This window comes from Pituophis catenifer, unplaced genomic scaffold, assembly GCF_029215685.1.
Source record: "Pituophis catenifer annectens isolate HBS135680 unplaced genomic scaffold, rPitCat1.0.hap2 SCAF_4, whole genome shotgun sequence".
Taxonomy (NCBI): Eukaryota; Metazoa; Chordata; class Lepidosauria; order Squamata; family Colubridae; genus Pituophis; species Pituophis catenifer.
The window spans coordinates 39,612,815-39,627,682 of NW_027256884.1; the positions used below are offsets into that span (position 1 = coordinate 39,612,815).

The window sequence follows — 14,868 nt, forward strand, 5'->3', positions numbered from 1 at the left end:
TTGTTTCATGGCTTCAAACTAAGCAACTCCATTTAAGACCTTCTATCTGAGTTTCTGAGTTGGCTGTTACAACAGAAAAATAGAACTTGAGTAGTTTATATTCTAATGGAACAATACTGAAATATGTTGACTATTCAGGTTCTCTAATTTTTACCCAAGGACTGCAAAAATTAATAGGGAAAATGTTCATGCTGAAAGTACAAAAAATTGTTAATGGCAATGATTTTTAAAATAAATTAAAATAAAATATTAAAATAAATTATTAAATAATAAATTATTAAATAATAAATTATTTAAATAAATATCCTTAAAAACAGTAAAAATACAATTCTAATCTCATCCATTGAAAATCTGTTCAGATTACAAAAGTGTTGTGGGAAATTACTACTTTAAATTATCTTTTCCTTTTCCACCTTCACCCAGGTTACAGATCTGGACATGGGACAGAAATAACATTGGTAACTGGCTGATGACCTCAATGGGGGTAGTTCATCCTTCTGGTCCCATCAGGCCCTTTGTCTGGTGTTTAGTACAATTTTAACCATTGGGGGAGGAGAAGTCATCTTGATGGATACTTTTGTGACTATAAATAAAGACTCCTTTTTAACATTATGTCAGCTGAAGGGAAAGGTCACTTGTCAGCTTGGGGTAAGATGCTATCACTGTACAGTTGATACTTAGTTATACAACATCACCCTAGTCTAATCTGGATATGAAATTTAATTCCTGATCCAGTGTCTGGAAGATGCTTGAGGACAGGATAGAATGAACTAGGCTGAAGTTAAACCCAAACAAGGTAGAAAACCTTGACATAAAAATATCAACTCTTATCAGTTCTGCAGATTGTTTTATGAAGTAGATGCACTACTCCTGAAGGAGCAAGTCCATGACTTGCTGGATCTTGAATTCAGAGCTATAAATGAGCAAACAGAGGATATAGCCACAAGGGCTTCTGACCAAATTTGGCTGAAAATAATCCTTGTTTAATGCTGATATTAACCCCCTTCAAATCAAATTATATTTCTTATTTCAGTTTAACAGTCTTGTTATCTTAGACAGAAGAATACTTTCAAGTGGAGAAATATATACCAGAAAGGCCCTGGTTGGGAGTCTTCATTCTTTGTTTTTCTACTTTACTGCCAGCCAGATTTACCAACTGAGCCCAGACAGAAAGCATGGGTTCAGTGAAGGGTAAGTTATTCACATTAAATGGAACCACAGGAACCTAAGGGGAAATACAAAGAATGTTATCAATGTAATTTCATTATAGTTTAGATAGCAAGATTTATTTATTTTCATCAGAAATAACTATGTCCCATTTCTAGAAAGAATAAACCCATGGTATATTCAGTAAAATCATTTTATTTTCTCAAAAAGAAATCTATTGAGTCACATAAACGTGCAGACTTTGGAAAATGCAATTCTCAGGTCTTAAAGATATTTTGCTACCAATTTGAGAATGTAACATAAAAATGAAACAAAATGGAAAGGTGGACTAAAGATTTTCACAATAGACTTAAAACTGTCAGTGAAATTACAAACATCAGTCAGTACCACTATCTTCTCAGAGCAGCAAGATCATTTCAAGAGGTTCAGCATTTAAAGGAAAGTCATATCCTGTGTTTCAGGATACATACACTTCTGCTTCTTATCCACATTTCCCAAGTACTACCAGTATGTTAATTATCAATTTGCTTGTTCTCAATATCCTAATATCGCTTAAGGCACTCACTGGTTTTAGTTGACTGAAAGGACAAACTCTGCAGGTTCTCATGTCATAAAATTGCACTGTGATTTTTCCTTTTGGAGTAATCCTTGTCACCGTGCCTTCTCCAAATTCGTCATGAACTACTTGGCCACCTAACCGCAACCGGCTATCTATTCCACCAATAACTGCCAAAACAGCCATCAGGCCTCCCACTTCTGGAGTCCCAGAATCAGGAAAACAGTCTTCCAAAGCAGCCTAGTAAAAATGATTACATTATTTCGTTATACTACAAGGAGCAGTTCCCTTAGCAGAATATATACACATACATATATAATCATAAATTTAAATTTGCACATAAATTTAAATATTTTTGCACATAAAAATCAATGCACATATGGGTTATCAAGGCAAATTTAATGTTTAAGAAAGAATTTTAAAACTTCATCACAATGCTAATTGAAAAAAGTATAATTGACTGAATTAATTGCTTTCTTTTTAAAAACAACAAATGAGTTGATTGTAAAGATGTGGGAACTACCCCTTCTGACTCTTTTCCTGCAAAGATGTGGGTGATGGAGGTTAGCTGAGAGTTGATATACTTGTTTATGAGTCCATTCCACTGGCCCAATGAATGCAAAGTCCTCAGTAGAGCAACAATCTCTTCAGCTAAAGTACTGCTATGAGTTGCAGTCAGGGAGGCCTGAGGCCTAGCTTTCCTCCTCCTCAGAGTAGATTCTGCAAACAAACAAACAAACACAGTATAGAAGTAATGAAAGAAAGCTAAGATAAAGTTACATCCATGAAGGATGACTAAAAACTGTATCAATGAAGACAAAATATTTTCTTACCTCTGAGCAGTGGGATATCTGAAGAACATGTAGTCAGCAAGCTACCCAAAAACCCAAATAATTTTTCCACAAGGAATTTCATATCCCGTGACCTTTCCGTTTTATCCCAGGAAGGAAGAACTGCTTGTAATAAGTGCACAGCAAGGATCTAAAACAATGAAATAGCAGAAAAAAGAAATGTGCACTACTTATTAAAAATAATGGCTTTAAAACAAAACAGTCCATTTGAAAAATTAACTGAAGTTCCAGTGCATCCATACATTCAATCATGTTAATATACACTTTCCTAAAAGAGAGACTGCTTGCACCCATCTGGAATCAGCACACAAATGTATACATGCTTAAATTAATGCAGGTCGCCCCACTGATCTCAATGGTTTTTATCCTCAGAGGAGTATATTTAGGTTACTGCTATGCTAGAGCTGGGTTTATTTAACCCAATTTATGCCATGTGTGCTGAAACTGGAACTTTAGAAGAGATCCTTACAAAACAAAACTACTGAGTTCAGTGACTCTAGGAATAAACTTTCCATTACAATCAACATGCTGGCCACATTCTCATCTTGTTCTCCCTGCGCCCATAAAGGATGATAATTTGCAATTAAAACCTCTATTGCCATAAAAGCTTTTCATCAGTTGAGGTTCACATTTCCCCAAGTCTCCATTTCTATGAAGAACCCTCAGGATTCACTTTTGGCAAGATGAATAGCTATATAAAGTTGACTAATAAATATAAAGCCTCCTCTGCTTTCCAGTAGAGATACATGTCATCCCCACATGGAGCCTGAAGGTAAATAGATAATCTCCCTTTGCTTATCCGTCCAACTGGAAGGAATGACAGCAACTTCATCACTTTCTCCAGCCTCCATTTCACCCACATTTTCGTTATTTCCAGCTCTGAACCATTCATTTGGTTTGATAGTGTCTCCATACTCCAAGATGGCCCACACTCCAGCACAGGAGAGAGACAATAAATCTAAGCTTCCTTTTGTTAAACACAGTATTAAGTCATGGCCAGTTTTCAAAATGTGAACATGCTATGAGTAATCCCTCCCCCTATTTATTATTTGAAAAGAAGGTCTGCCATGGCACATGCTTATAATTCTCCCAGATTTTCCAAAAAGGTTTGCAAGACAAAATATCTGTTCCTAAACAGAGAGAGGGACCTAGTGTCTGTTGCCCATATATGTTTTCCATGTCTTGAGCACTCTTAACCAATACTTTTAGGTCCAACCTGCCCCAGTTCTCATGACTCTCTCACATCTAAAGTAGATGCAAGGACAAAGCCACACTACATATTCACACTGATCTTCTAAGACACCTGCATATAACAAAGCTATAAAAGACAGCTTTAAAACTATACCATGAATCAACCACTAATCATTAAAACATTATATACTATTACCTGTCTTTGGAGAGATGCAGCAGTGAATGAATCATGTCCTTCTACAATTTTCATTAGCAGGGTTATCCATTGTGATGTACTAAGAGTGCTGCACATTTGAGGCATCAGTGCTATACTTCGGATGAATCCCAGGGTACACCAGTTCCGGTGTTGCTCTTTGTTAACTAATGTATTTGGCAAGGAAGCTGCAAATAATTAACAATGACTGAGTAGTAATCAACATTGGTGTAATCATATTTCTGATTACATGGTAGAAATTCCTATTGCTCCCCACTCTCTGCTCCTCTAAAAGATGGGGAATATGGGCCTTAAAAGGGAGGAGACTTCTTCCCTTTTTCTTATGACTGAAGAGGGAAACCGATTAGATTCAATCCTACCTGGTTTTAGTTTTCAAAACCACCTTGTCTATATTTCATTTTACTTTACTGTAATGTATCTAAACCAAAAAACCTCTAACAAACAATTATAAAAGAGAAGCATTAAAAAAGAAGTTACACCAAAGATCTTTCATTCTGTAAAGGATGAACATTTAAGGCACAATAACTTATGAACTGACTAAACTTCTGAAATATTCTCTTGCCTTTAAAGGTTACTCAGAAACTATAGTGATCCAAAATGCGGCAGCCCACATACTAATTGGCAGCTGTTAGTGGAGCCACATTACACTTGTGCTTTGAGTTCTGCACTGGCTTTTAATAGGCTTCCAGGCACAAGTTTAGACATACAAAGTCCCTAATGACTTGTCATTTAGTTACCTACAATACAAGCTTGACCTCTGTTTGGTTATGTCAGGAAAAACAACCAGTAGCTCTCCTCTTCTGGGAGGAAAAGGGAAAAAGCTAAAATGTACTGCTTTTCAGAGGTGTTTATTCTCTGAAACAGCCTCCCCAGTGAAATCAATCTGGTCCCCTCTCTGGTTTCATTCAGAAAAAACAATTCAAAATTCAAAACATAAAACAATTCTCTTCTATACAGAATTTGCAGTTTGTGCAGTTAATATGACTGAATATAATTAACTGATATTATTATTTCTGGGGTGGGAGATTATAATTCCGTTACCTATAATTATATTTTTTTTTATGTGTGGATTAGTTAGTCATTGTCTAGATCATTTTACCAGATTGTGCTAGGATGAATGAATAAACCAAATAAACACATAAAATTCTTCTTTTACTGATACTTGGATGGTGAATACAACAGAAAGCAAGAATATAATACACTGGATTTACATGATTTTTCTATCGTGCCACTTTCTACCAGCATGCGGAGCAATCCACACAAAGTTCTCGTTGCTTCATTCTGCATTACTTCAGCGTGAAGGCCAGCAGAAAGGCAGAGTGTTTGCAGAAGATTCACTGTGCTGGTCAGCATCATGGAAGTAGGATGGAGATTTTTTTCAGCATGTTCTCCTTCTAAAACAAGAGTCACAGTAAATTACTGAAAACAAGGTTAATGTATTTCAGCTCCCTCATTTTCAGTCACTCTACATAAATTCAGTAATATAAACTTAGTATTTTAATTATGACCAGTATAAAAATCACAGTATTTCCTCAAGAATAGATGTGTTAATCACAAAAGAAGATAGACTATTCAATTTGTTTTATCATGCATGTCAAAGCAAACACAATTCAGAAAGAATAGCTAACACTGCTAGTGCAAATAACAAAAGCAAACTGAAAGAACTCTCATGTCTTTGAAACATTATAGGGGAGCAGAAAGATAAATGATAATGCTTTTGATTCACATTAGAATATAGCAATATATCACCCTTTGTTTGATATACAAATAACTTCAAAGAGGATAATAATAGAACACTAGACAACCTATGACCCATCGAATCATCCTTTTAAAGATATTTTTCTTACCTAAACAGAGAAATAGAATGACCACAAGAAGACAAAATGTCAGTGAGAGCAACTTCCACTTTCCTGTTGGCTTCCCCACTGAGTTTGTGGGAAACTGGCCATGAGCTACAGAAATTCTCCTTCCTTCCTTCCTTCCTTCCTTCCTTCCTTCCTTCCTTCCTTCCTTCCTTCCTTCTTTCTCTTTCCTCCCTCCCTCCCTTTTCCTTCCTTCCCTTCCCATATTACCAAGCATTTTTTTTAATACTTTGAGTCTTTTGAAGAAAGACTCTCTGAAAAAAAGAGAGAAAACAGAAGAAAATTTGATGTGATTACATCCATTCCCACCATAGAATATGTAGATACTAAAATGCCAGTGACCTCAACTCCAAACTTTCTTACCAGAATCATCCTCAGTGTCAGAGTCTTCAGTTGCAGGTTGTGAAGCAGGAGGAGGTTCGGCTAGCTTCAGATCATACTTCCCCTCTTTTCCCATCCGGTAAGAATTGGTACTGCCGGTGTCCCACTGCACTCGAATCCAGCCATCTTCACCCAGTTCTCCAATTACCCGTCCCAAACCTGGAGGAGGCCCATCCTTAGGAAAGCAGAAATGTTTAAAATATACAACAACCAAGATTATATTCCAATTCAATTGATATGTTTGTTTATTACACTTTTATGCCACCCATCTCCCCCATAAGGTGACTCTGGGAAGATATAAGGCAAATAAGTGCAACACTGACAAAGGTATTACCTGGTCACCCCACTTCCAATCTACTCCTCTCATCACTCTAGTACCAATCTTCATCATGGCTGCCAATTCTGGTCCTGAAATAGGAAGCTGAACTGGAGTGCTTTCCTTCCTGGACTCTTCTAGGACTGTAGCAGAAACACCCCGGGATGCAGCAATCATATCTTCTTCCACATTATCGGAGCTCGGTCCTAATTCAACAATAGATTTATTGAGATATACATACCTTGCATTTAGCCATTAATAGATAAAATTCTAAAACCATTAAAATATTTCCACAAAATAGTCAGGAAACAATGAAGACGACATTTTATTTTTTTCTAAGTTCTGAGCAAGGGAAGAAAAAGACAGATCTGCAAATACCTATTAGCCTCAGTGTGGTTTGCATTAATGCCAACATGCCAGAATTGAGAAGAAGATTCAAGGTATTTGCACCGTGTTGTAAAGTTAACATGTTAAGCATGACCAATAAAAAACGTGCTTGTGGGATAGTTCCAAGACTTGGTCCTGCAGGATTTTCATTGGTTATAGTCTGCAGAGGAACAGGCTGGATTCCTAGATGAAAAGTGAAAAAAACCAAGATATTTATTAGCTTAAATAAATGACCTACATAACACCTCTGCCAAAAGATTTTTACTATTATTTTGCCTGAAGTTGGTTTTCTGGTTGCAGACAATACACTATAAACTCCAAAACACACATAAACAGATATAAAAATTCTTCTAATAACTTCTTTCTCAATAGACAATGCAGATATAAATAATATTATGGCCCATGAATCCACAGTACTCAAACATACAAACCAACCAAATTTTCAAACAAGGAATCAGATAATTAAGACTTCAGGATATATCAGTGATCTTCTATTTCTGTTTATTTAATAAAAGTGTCTAAATAACTCAGAAGCAACTGGGAAAGGCAACATAGATACAAATCTATATGACTCATGGCTCCCTCCCTCTCCATGTCTGCTATATTATCAAAAGAAAAGGAAGCTTATCAGATATCCTACAAGACGTAACTGGCAACTATACTTCAAAATTTAAATTACTACCATACAAATTCATGCAAGTAACACCAATGAGTTTTAATAAATCAAAACACAGAGTAAATACCTGGAAGGACTCACCTAATTCTTTAAATCTGCTATTAGCATCAAGCAAAATGTTTCTAACATTTTGAACAGCCCACGAATTCAACTTTCCAAAGGTAACTTCCAGAAGCGTGCGGTTAAAGGGTGGAATCAGATCAACATCCCTTAAGCAGTCTGTTAAAGGCTCTCTTTGTAGATTAAAAAATAAAAAAAAATGATTTCAGGATTTTGAAATATAACATAAAGTATTACAAATGGAGCATATGCTGCACTAGCAAACCTAACATAGCTATACTCTGTTTTTTCAAAAGGCTTCACATTACTGACTTTATATTGGTTCTAGGAAAGCTAGGTGCTTCAAGACACTTCAATGCTGCTCTAAGATTATAATTTATGTTTTCTTCATTTAGCACAAGTCTGTTATACTATACAGGTAGTACAGCAGTTCATTTGGTGACTGTTTGAAGTTACAATGGCACTGAAAAAAGTAACTTATGACCATTTTTCACACTTATGACCGTTGTAGCATTCCTATGATTACATGATTTACATTTGGATGCTTGACAACTGGTTAATATTCATGACGGTTGCAGTATCCTGGAGTCATGTGACCATCTTTTGCTACCTTCTGACGAGCAAAGTCAATGTGGAAAGCCAGATTCGCTTAACAACTGTGTTACTAATTTAACAAGTGACAATTGCAGTTATTCACTTATGTGCCAAGCAAAGTCTTAAAATAGGACAAAACTCACTTAACAAATTTCTCACTTAGCAACATAAATTCTGGGCTCAATTGTGGTCATAAATCAAGGACTACCTGTATTACCCAAGTCCCTAGCCCACTTCTGGCTCAGTTCTAAAATCTGTAGTCTTGATTTTATCTTCCACATGCACTACACTACAAAATGCTCAACAGAACTGAAAGAAAAGGGGTAAGGGAAAGATTACCCTATATTAATTCCTTCTGGAATAAGTCTTTGCCATCCACAGAACATAGCATATTGCACAGAAGGCAGCAAGAAGCTTTTGGCGGCCAATTTTAGAATTGTATCAATCCCCTCTAATCGAACTTCAGCTCGCTCTAGCTGCAAAACAGAGATAAAGCATCACCTCTTTATAAGTTTCTTCTGCAATAAATTCTCAGCCACAATAAAGAAAATAGAGTTTACCTGCTTTAATAAGCACTTCCTCATTTTTTCTACATCAACAGGTTCCTCTTTCAGAGCAAATTCAACTATGGTGTTGAGTAAAGCAGATTGGGGATATAATCCTTGGACATTTTGCTTCAGCCACTTGTATTTGTGAACACCTGTGACTGTATTTATCAGCGGCTGCCATTTATCCTAAGAAGTTAAATGTGCATTAACATGAATTAATAACGGAGGTCTCAGGCTGAAAACAATGTTAATAACCCAAATAAAACATTGAGATATTGAATCTTACAACTTTATGCTCCAAGGGCAAAGAAAAGCTTTACAGACACATCTGATGATGAACACAGTAAGACACAAAAACACCAGTGTTGCATCTAAAAATAACCCCCCAAAAGTGAATTGAATATAAAAATTCCCTAGTTATCAACAGGAAGGCTATTAAAGACACAGAATATTGTACATTGTCAGCTAGGCTTTTTTTTGATGACTATAGTCAACTACAGGGCTACATAACTCATGCAAAGTAGTTGGGGGCTATAGGTGGGTGGGAGTTGGGCTTTCTTTTTGGAATGAATGGGGTTTTTCTTTTTCATCTTTTTTTTAACTGCAAAATTTATTTGAGGGCCTATGCTAGATTTCCCATCTCATAATAGAAATTAGTTTCTAACAACAGCAGTGAGTGAGAGAGAGAGAGAGATCTGAAAGCCACACATACACGCATTTAGAGTTGTGGATACCCATCCTGATGTAAATTATGGAAATAATATTTGATAAGGATATTCTGCGTATAGTTTAAATGCATAACTTCCATTTCCTCATAGTGTCTTCAGCAGCTTGTGCACATAAACATACATAAAAATATGCCAACTAATTAGGTTCTTTAAGAGATACTATAAAAATCTTCCCACAATCCATCCTTACTTACTTACTTGTTCATTGAATTTATTTGCTACTCATCTAGTAATGAAACAACTCTGGGTGACTTACAGTACTTAGGATGCATACACAGAGATTATATTAAAGTAGCTTATATAGCATCTACCATCTTACTGCATGCAACCTTTTTTATATCTACCTTAGGTGATTTGACGGACAAAGGCCTTTTATCAGTTGTCACTGGACTATGAGGTATCATACATGACTCTCCCAAATCACTTTCCCCATTTCCAATTTTGGATTCTTCCACATCAGAAGTTTCGGATTTTTTAGAAGCTAGCAGAAAAAAAGATGCTTTAAGAAAAACCCAGAAATGCAAACCATAATAATTGAATAAATCTGTATTTCCTAACAAGCAAAAGTTTAAGTTTTGTCTAGAAAAATATCACTGCTGAAGTGAATAGCAGTTGTATGTAGCAGAGGATCATATTCCTCAACCTATTCTTGCTAATTGCATTATCTTTTGAATTTACAATATGGAGCCCATTAGGAACTGGACATACAAACCGTGATGGGTAAATGATCATGCCATTTTTTTTCCATTGAGGTAAGTATAAAAGACTTACTTAGGAACAACCCAAAATTCATTGTATTCTACTACGTCAACAAATAAGACTCCCATCTTCTTCAGTATATCCTCTGTAAATCATATTTAAGCCATTGTTTTACCTTTCTTTTTTCTCTTATCTCTAATTATCTTCTGGACTACCCTTCTCCATTGGGGCAAAGAACTAAGACTTTTAAGTTTGGACATGATGGAGAGATCATTGCACACTGCTGGGCGCAGTTCATTGAAGAGAAATCTCAAGCGTTCAATAACAGGAGCACAGACTTCTTTGTAAGATCTTCCTTGTTCTTGATGGGTCTTAAAATAATAATGCACATGAATCAGTCCATAATTTAATTAGCAACAGCAGTTATTAGTACCAAGAAAGGATGCTGCTGACTCCATACTTACTTTGATCAGTGAACATTTTGCTTGATAAACAACACGACAAACATCTGCTACAGATTTTGGAAGTATTCGGTGTTTCACTTGGTCAACTCCAAGCATAATAGGATGAACAAGAGAAAGGGCTACATGACCTTTAGAAAAGAATAAGCAAAAATATAATAGGAAATGAAATACTACAATAAAATAATAAGACAATGAGTTCTTTCTTCCTGATACTCTGAATCTGAATCTGAAATGGCAAATAATTTTCTTTTTGAACTGTTCTGGAAGAACATAAAAGACAACTACTTCCCCCACTCCACAACCATAGTCTGCTGCCCCGCTTGTCCAACCAAATATTTATTAATTTTCCAGTGCAGAAAAAGAGTTTGAGAGCATTAACAATTTAGTTAAGAAAGTTTAATAGGATTAGGAAGAAAAGTTATCCAAGTATGTGCTAGACCAGAGGTCTCCACCCTCTGGGCTGTAGCCCGTTCGGAACTGGACCACAGAAGTGGTGGGCAAGTGTGCATGTGCAAAGCTGCATTTGTGAAAGTGGTCTGTGCATGCTAGGAAATCCATCCCCTCTGCCCCCCAACGCGCCCACCAGTCCACCAAGCTGCAAAGATTGGAGACCACTGTGCTAAACTAAACACTTTGCAATTTTGATTTCCCCATAGCAAACTATGTGATGGGACAAGCATCTCCATCCTTCTTAGTATCTTTTTTACAAGAAAGATAAGCATTTTTCCCTCTGGATTTATAAGTCCACCCAGCTCAAACAATACAACTCAACAATTTGGAAGCATGTTGACTAAATCCATATTGGGAAGAAACAAAGATTGTTGCATTCTCCGTTCCCCAAGACAGGATCTTCTAAAATATTTAAGTATCTGTCTATTCTGTCTCAGCTTATTTTGAAGGCTGGAATGCCAAAAGGTTGTATTATCATAGTAACCCTAATTTTCCTACACAATCTTATATTCCAAATGGAACCTAGAATAATAAGCAGCACTTTGACTGCCATATGATAATATACAGCACTTTGCCCATGCCATGCTAGACCACCTCACACCTGATTGCATTTAATTATTGTCTCCTTCCTCTCAGTGCCCTATAATTTTTACAGTGCTACTCTGAGATAACTGTATGCCGAATACAGATACCTAAATCCTCATGCTTGAGAAGGCAACATAACAACAGACGTCCTACTTCTTCTACTGGATGCTCAGGAGGGAATGTAATTGGTGTTGTCAAATGACACTGTTTGCAGTACCTCTCAACTTGACATAAGAAGTCCTAGATAAAAGAAATATACACTTAGTAGTGTTTATGACGTTGTAGCAATCAAACAAATGCAATTCAATGAAATCAAATAATTGAAAAAAGCATTATGTGAATATCACATACTGGAATATTATATATCGGAATCTCAAGACAGATTCTTCTACATTCTCTTTTCTTACATATAGATGGAACCATATCCTCCCAAGTTAGGATAATAACTGTATTCTTACAATACATTAAGGCAAAAAACAACAACAAAAACATTCAGAAGTAATTGTCAGACGAGCAGTTTCATAGTTTTATTTAATATTCTTTAATTGTAGTTTTTACAAAAGCAGAAGAAGTTTCTAGCTTAGTAACTCTGTGCAGTTCTGCAGGATAATGTTCTTGCATGATCTATGGAGGGCATGGAACAAGGCTAGACTCAGCATTACTTTCAGAACAAAAACAGCAGATATGGGGGGAGGGCTGAAAGACCAGAAAGAGAAATAAGATCATCACAAAGGCCCCTTTTATTAGATGTTTGTTACCTTTTTAAATTTTTCAGGCTTTCCTATCTATCCCAGAAGTGACAATGTCAACATCATAAAAAAGAAGGACTAGGAGCATCTGATGGCATGCATTTCATGTTGTTTTTGGAGCAACGTTATTTTAAGCAAAGTTTGCTCTCCTGGACAAGTTGAGATGGAGTATTTGTACTAATTATTTGGCTGACTGGCCAGTTGCTTTAGTATGGTACTAGGATTTTCAATGGTGAAAATTTAGCCTGGTTTAGAACGTATAATTTGATATTTGGTATTTATTTTCAAAATCTGATTTGTATTTAATTTTTTTTGCTATACTATTTGTTTTTTAGTTTAAATTTCTTCTGAAATTTGTACTGTAGTTCTGAATTTCTGCTGATATTCGTGAAGGCTCAAACAAGTGATGTTATAAAGTTCAAAAGCCCTTTAAAAAAGTTCTTAAAAAGTTATTTTTCTTTTAGCAGCAACTGGTTGCCTTTAAAAAGTGGGTGTTTTGTGATAGACCACCCTTGTGACACCCATTCTGGGAACGAGCAAATTCCATTCATTACAGTAATTATGGCCTTGATAGGAAAAACTCAGCACCTCCCATGTTATAAGAACCCAGTTATTTCCACTAATATTATGTGTTTGGACCAGTAAGCTCTTACTCGCAACCCTAAATAGTATACAGTAATTATCTCCAAAACACTGTTTAAAACTTGGGATATCAAATGCTTTGGTTTAACAATGGAACAGTTCAAAGATTTATAGCAATACAAGAAATAATTAAATTAGCAATTCCACTGCCCAGAACAGCCCATGTTTATTCTTAAGACAAAGTACTCTTACCTTCACAGTGTGATCCTGAATATTGTTGTCTGCAATAGCTTGCAGAAAAGGCTGTGAATGGTCAGTCAAAATTAGCCGATGGGAATACATCTTTGACTTGTTTGGTGTGGTGTTGCCAGGAGAGCTACAGTGGTCTTCATCCTTTTCTTCATTGTAACTATAATGTATCTGACTAGTTTGCAGGCCTCCAGAAAAAATAGAGGACTTCAACCACTCTATAAGGAAATATATTTAAGCATACTATTTTATCATACTATTTCTGTAGCTTTGTTAAGTAATTATTTAAAAATAAACTTAAAAGAAAATTATTCAAAAGCAGAAATTTCTTTGATTGCTGAGAGCTGTCCAGGGTTGTTGGAAATCAGGAAGTATACAAGTTTAATAAATTGTTCTTATTTTTGTTATTGCCAAATTTTAAGGGATAAGCTTTTTAGACAGTTTCTTGACAAATGCAGGGACTTTATGCCATCCATTTTTTTGCCTATATAATTCTAGTATTAACATAAAGCTTCTAATACGAAAGCAACACTATTGGTCTGCTTTGTTCAATAAAATGTATTCCCAACTGGAAATATTTCCCATAGTCTGAGACACTTCATTCTTTGCTAAATTTTAAACAGTTTTATTTGAATTAGAAATGCCAAGCTTTTTAAAAAAACAAAACAAATAATGCAGTATATCATAGAGATCTTGTATTTCTTGAATCTTAAAAAATAGCTCTTATTTTTAACAAGATCAATGTATTATAGAACATAGACTAACCCTTATATATATTTACATTTAAAGTAAAACTGTAAAAATTCTTACTGGCACATTCAATCTCCACTGGAGAAAGTGGTGTACTCATTGCTAGATAGGAAGCATGTAGACCAAGAAGCAGGCCTAAATTTCTTTCAGTGTCTATGAGAGGAGATGAGAGACTGCCAGTATCTGGTGTTGTGATCACTTCCTGATCAGGCTACAGAAAGAGAAAATAAACAAAACCAGAAGCCGATCCATGATGAATAAACTGTGATTAAATTAAATGACTTTAATTTAGCATTCAGCTATAGAACTATAGCAATATAGAGCTATAGCATATTGGAGACACAGGGAAAAATTAATGAAGGAGGAAGAACTATATAGAAAGAGCAAGAACAACAATAAATTCAGAAAACCACTATTTCTGTTCCTTTATTCATTCTTGTTCTATCAACTGCAGCGAAAGAACAACTGGTCAAAAAGTTTACAGATACTCTATTACACATGTAATCTGTGTAATTAGGTTTTTCAGTGTGAAGCTAAGTTATTCTTTAAATTTGCACAGAAATAAAATTTAATTTGTAATGGAAAGCTGATCTTAAATCTATATTGTAGAAATGTTAAGAATACAAAAAAGTTTAGTTTTTAAAACATTAAGTAATTCAAAAAAGGTAACAACTGTTCCAGGATACTTCTGAATTTGAGTTTATTTAAATTCAATGCATCTGAATCATATTTGGTATTAACTAGGGATTATTTCCATATATGGCTTTCATAATCCAAGCAGTTGAGTTATTTCTGCTTTGCAACTATAA

The 14,868-nt window shown here is 35.5% G+C and overlaps 1 protein-coding gene across 1 annotated transcript in view; it reads right to left on the bottom strand.

Annotated features, from left to right (window-relative positions):
- The window catches only part of HERC2 (HECT and RLD domain containing E3 ubiquitin protein ligase 2), a 108,965-nt gene that overhangs the window by 51,770 nt on the left and 42,327 nt on the right, over positions 1 to 14,868 (bottom strand). Inside the window, exons 25-42 of the mRNA XM_070943385.1 lie at positions 14,120 to 14,270; positions 13,313 to 13,527; positions 11,837 to 11,969; positions 10,695 to 10,822; positions 10,406 to 10,601; positions 9,876 to 10,012; positions 8,816 to 8,989; positions 8,595 to 8,731; positions 7,683 to 7,834; positions 6,917 to 7,108; positions 6,557 to 6,744; positions 6,205 to 6,397; positions 5,191 to 5,373; positions 3,962 to 4,146; positions 2,557 to 2,704; positions 2,247 to 2,443; positions 1,733 to 1,963; positions 1,090 to 1,225 (exon numbers count right to left, since the gene is read on the bottom strand). Coding sequence (XP_070799486.1) covers positions 1,090 to 1,225; positions 1,733 to 1,963; positions 2,247 to 2,443; positions 2,557 to 2,704; positions 3,962 to 4,146; positions 5,191 to 5,373; positions 6,205 to 6,397; positions 6,557 to 6,744; positions 6,917 to 7,108; positions 7,683 to 7,834; positions 8,595 to 8,731; positions 8,816 to 8,989; positions 9,876 to 10,012; positions 10,406 to 10,601; positions 10,695 to 10,822; positions 11,837 to 11,969; positions 13,313 to 13,527; positions 14,120 to 14,270 — 3,076 coding nt within the window. The remainder of the gene's footprint in view (positions 1 to 1,089; positions 1,226 to 1,732; positions 1,964 to 2,246; positions 2,444 to 2,556; positions 2,705 to 3,961; positions 4,147 to 5,190; positions 5,374 to 6,204; positions 6,398 to 6,556; positions 6,745 to 6,916; positions 7,109 to 7,682; positions 7,835 to 8,594; positions 8,732 to 8,815; positions 8,990 to 9,875; positions 10,013 to 10,405; positions 10,602 to 10,694; positions 10,823 to 11,836; positions 11,970 to 13,312; positions 13,528 to 14,119; positions 14,271 to 14,868) is intronic.